Below are 3,446 nucleotides of genomic sequence, written 5' to 3'. Positions count from 1 at the left end.
ATGAGGCATTCTACCCAGTAGTGCTCAGGAATTGTCCATTTCCAACTGTTTATTTGGACCTTGGCAAAGGTACCTCGGTTAGAGAGCGGGAGAGTTAAAATTCAAGCCCCCGAGTGTCTGGCTGATAGTTTGGCTGTTGGCTGTCTTTGGCCTCACCTCCTCCACTTTTAATATTCCTGGGGCAGGAAGGTTGAAGGCACAATCCCAAGAAACACCTGGAAGCAACAGCTCCTTCTAGTGGTGAGGAGGAAGACTTCATTAAAGAAATAAAGGATGAGGATCAATAGTCAAACTGTCCTTAGAAACCCACTCACTTATCCAATCAGATATTACAGATGGTGTAACTAAGATGCAAAGGACAGAAGGAACCAGGCCAACGTCACACAGCTGATCTGGGGCAGTCGGTTAGATAGAAAACGTGTTCTTGTGTCTTACTTTTTATCAAGCACTATGCTGGGTGTTTGGGATACATGGGAGGGACAGTCCCTAACTGAATTCTGTCCTACCAAAATTCACATGCTGACGTCCCAGCACCCCCGTACCTCAAAATGTAATAGTCCACGGTCTTTCAGGAACCCCCCCCCCGAAAAAAAAACTGAGTCCTAAAAGAACTGGCTCCAAAATTAAAAAAAAAAAAAAACACTGTAGAATCAATATTAGTATGTTTAAATGTCTGCACCACAGATTATTGTCAACTTCTTTTATGGCAACATACGATTTTCATAAAGATGACATCTGAAAACAATTTTGGAGTTATATTTCTCACCTTGAAATAAATCTCCAATGAGCCCCTTAGTGCTCAAAAAAAAAAAAAAAGAAAAAAAAAAGAAAAAAGCCCCACAATCACAAATTAGGTAAGTTACTGCAGCCATATCCTCTCCCAGCTCGTGAGAGATGCTCAGGAAACAGGTCGCTTGGGTTTGAATGCAGCCTGCACCGATGCACGATAGTGCGACCTGGACCTGTTTTCCCTCCTACGACGCAGTGTTTTAAGGGGTAACCGAGAACAGCCGTGAGCCAGCCCCTCAACACACAGCAAGTGCTCGGTGGATGCCTATATCCCCGTCTCCAGTCCTGCGCCCATCGCTCCCTTCCGCATCTTGCAGAGCCGGCGGGAGGTCCCCGCACTCGGGCCCGGCGCCGGTGCATTGTGGGGCTTGTAGTGCGAGGCTGGGCTGGGCTGGGCTGGGCTGGGGTGGGTGGCTGGGTGGGCGCGGCCGCGGCAGTCGCAGCGGGGCCATCTTCGGCGAGCCGGCTGGCCCGCCCTGTGCAGCCCACACCCGCGCCCCGCGCCCGGCCCGATGGCGCCGCGGCCGCTGAGCCCCTTGGTGCTGGCACTGGGCGGCGCCGCGGCCGTGCTCGGCTCGCTGCTCTTCATCCTCTGGAAAGCCTACTTCGGCCGCGGACGCGAGCGGCGCTGGGACCGCGGCGAGGCCTGGTGGGGCGCGGAGCCCGCCCGCTTCCCGGACTGGGACGAGTGGGAGGTGAGTGCGGAGCGCGGGGCGCGGGGTGCGCGTCCGCGCGGGGGCCGAGGGGCGCACCGCGCCTAGGTGCAGGGCTTGCCCGCAGCCCCCGCGCGGGCAGCCGGGCCGTTGTGAGCCCCGGAACTGAGGGCCGGGTGGGCGTTTGAGGGGTGGGGTGCGGCGCCACCGCGGGATCGGGCGTCCTCCGCGGCGCCGGAGCTCGGAGGGCGCGGCCGCGGGCGCGCGCGGGGTGCTGCCCGTCCCGTCCGGCGCCTGCGCAGTGCGCGCGGCCCGCCCCCTCCGCAAACGCGTGGCCACGCGGCGCGGAGAGGTTCTGTCCCCGGATTCCGTGGGACCTAGGGCCCTGGGACGCGGGCACGAGGAATTTGCCCGAGGTCACTCGGGGAAAGCTTGGAAAACGGGGTTGGGGATTCAGGACCCGAAGGCGCGTTCGTCCCGTTGCACCAGGCGGCGCCTGCCTACCCTTAACGGTTGGAGGGCCGGGATGGGCGCTTTGTGGCCTTCAGCACGCCCTCGGGCAGGGCCAGGAGGGTGAATGAGGCCACAGCCTGACCTGTGCCCCGCAGCCCGAGGACGAGGACGACGAGGAGCCGGCGCTGGAGGAGTTGGAGCAGCGCGAGGTGCTGGTGCTGGGGCTGGACGGCTCTGGGAAGAGCACGTTCCTGCGCGTGTTGTCCGGGAAGCCACCGCTGGAAGGCCACGTCCCCACCTGGGGCTTCAACTCCGTGCGCCTGCCCACCAAAGACTTCGAGGTGGACCTGCTAGAGAGTGAGCAGGACCGCCCCCTTCCCTCACCCAACACACACACCGTTCCCCTGTCACCCGAATGGGACCCAAGCGGGGTCTGTTCAGCCTCCTGAGCGTGGCTCCGAAAATGCACGTGTCTGCAGGACGCGCGCCTGCATGAAATCCTTCCCCCGCCTCCTTGGGGCACAGCGAGAAGTCCAAGCTCCATGTTTGGATGCGGAGGGCCCTTCGTGAACAGGCAGCTCCAGCTTGGTCCTGATGTCCCTCACCCCTGCTGAAGCCCACCTTCCTAACACGGATACCAATAGCTAAAGTTTCCCATGTGCCAGTCGTTGGCAGGCATTCCAGTCCTGCCTCGCTTAAGGACAGGGATAGGGTCTGAGAGATACAGACGGGGATCTCATCCTTACTGGAACATCACTGCACTTACACCTGGGCGGTCCAGCCCACTGCACACCTAGGCTGTGCTGCGTAGCCTCTTGCTCCCAGGCTATGTGCCTGTGTAGCATGTTCTGAATACCGTAGGCACTAGTAATGCGTTGCTCTGTGACATCACTGGGCTCCCTTATAATCTCATGGGACCACTGTCATATAGGAGGTCCTACGTCGACTGAAACATTATGTGGCCCATGACTGTCCTTAATGAGACCCTCCCAGCAACTCCACACAACTGGAGAGTTAGTACCCTCATTGTATACACGGGGAAGCCGAGGCCCAGCAAGTTAATTTATCTACGTTCACCTAGCTAATGCGGACCCAGCTCTCGAGGGCAAGCTGCATGCTACGGTGCTTGTTTCTGAAGGACACGTGCTGTTTCATATCTTTTGCGAGCAGTTCCCTTCGTCTGAAAAGCCCTTCTTCCCTCGATAAACTAATACTGATCCTTCAAGGGTTAGGCGGAGCGTGATGTCCCTGTGACATCTTCTCTGATTCCCAGGCTAAGTTAGGGCTTCTCTCCTGCTGTAGTATTTGCCACGTACCAGCCTGTACCCCCGACTAGGTTTCTGGGATACAGATGGGTAGGACCAAGCCAGTACCTTCGAGAGCTTGTTGAAGGAGTCATTAGGATGTCTTAGCAGCCCCCTGCCCTTGGTGTTAGGCTTGGGATTCTGAGAGAAGACAGCAGTACTTAGCTACCTGTGTCCAGCCAGACTCAGTGAGGAGAGACAGGTGGACTTCCTGACAGCCAGAGGACTCCGCCCATAAACACGGGGT

The 3,446-nt window shown here is 58.0% G+C and overlaps 1 protein-coding gene across 1 annotated transcript; it reads left to right on the top strand.

Annotated features, from left to right (window-relative positions):
- The first annotated feature begins 1,192 nt into the window (after window positions 1-1,192).
- On the top strand, window positions 1,193-2,351 carry LOC105311600 (ADP-ribosylation factor-like protein 10). The gene is made up of 2 exons (XM_011387568.2): window positions 1,193-1,484; window positions 2,051-2,351. Exons 1-2 carry the CDS (start codon window positions 1,302-1,304, stop codon window positions 2,342-2,344), a joined length of 477 nt encoding a protein of 158 aa, XP_011385870.2. The 5' UTR covers window positions 1,193-1,301; the 3' UTR covers window positions 2,345-2,351.
- Window positions 2,352-3,446: the final 1,095 nt, after the last annotated feature.

This window comes from Pteropus vampyrus, unplaced genomic scaffold (assembly GCF_000151845.1).
Source record: "Pteropus vampyrus isolate Shadow unplaced genomic scaffold, Pvam_2.0 Scaffold1000005189, whole genome shotgun sequence".
In the NCBI taxonomy this organism is placed as follows: domain Eukaryota; kingdom Metazoa; phylum Chordata; class Mammalia; order Chiroptera; family Pteropodidae; genus Pteropus; species Pteropus vampyrus.
This window is presented reverse-complemented; position numbering and strand designations above follow the sequence as displayed.

Coding starts and splice junctions, on each gene's coding strand:
- LOC105311600 (XM_011387568.2), top strand. CDS start 1,302: ATGGCGCCGCGGCCGCTGAGCCCCTTGGTGCTGGCACTGGGCGGCGCC. Junction 1,485..2,050: donor CGGACTGGGACGAGTGGGAG/GTGAGTGCGGAG, acceptor TGTGCCCCGCAG/CCCGAGGACGAGGACGACGA.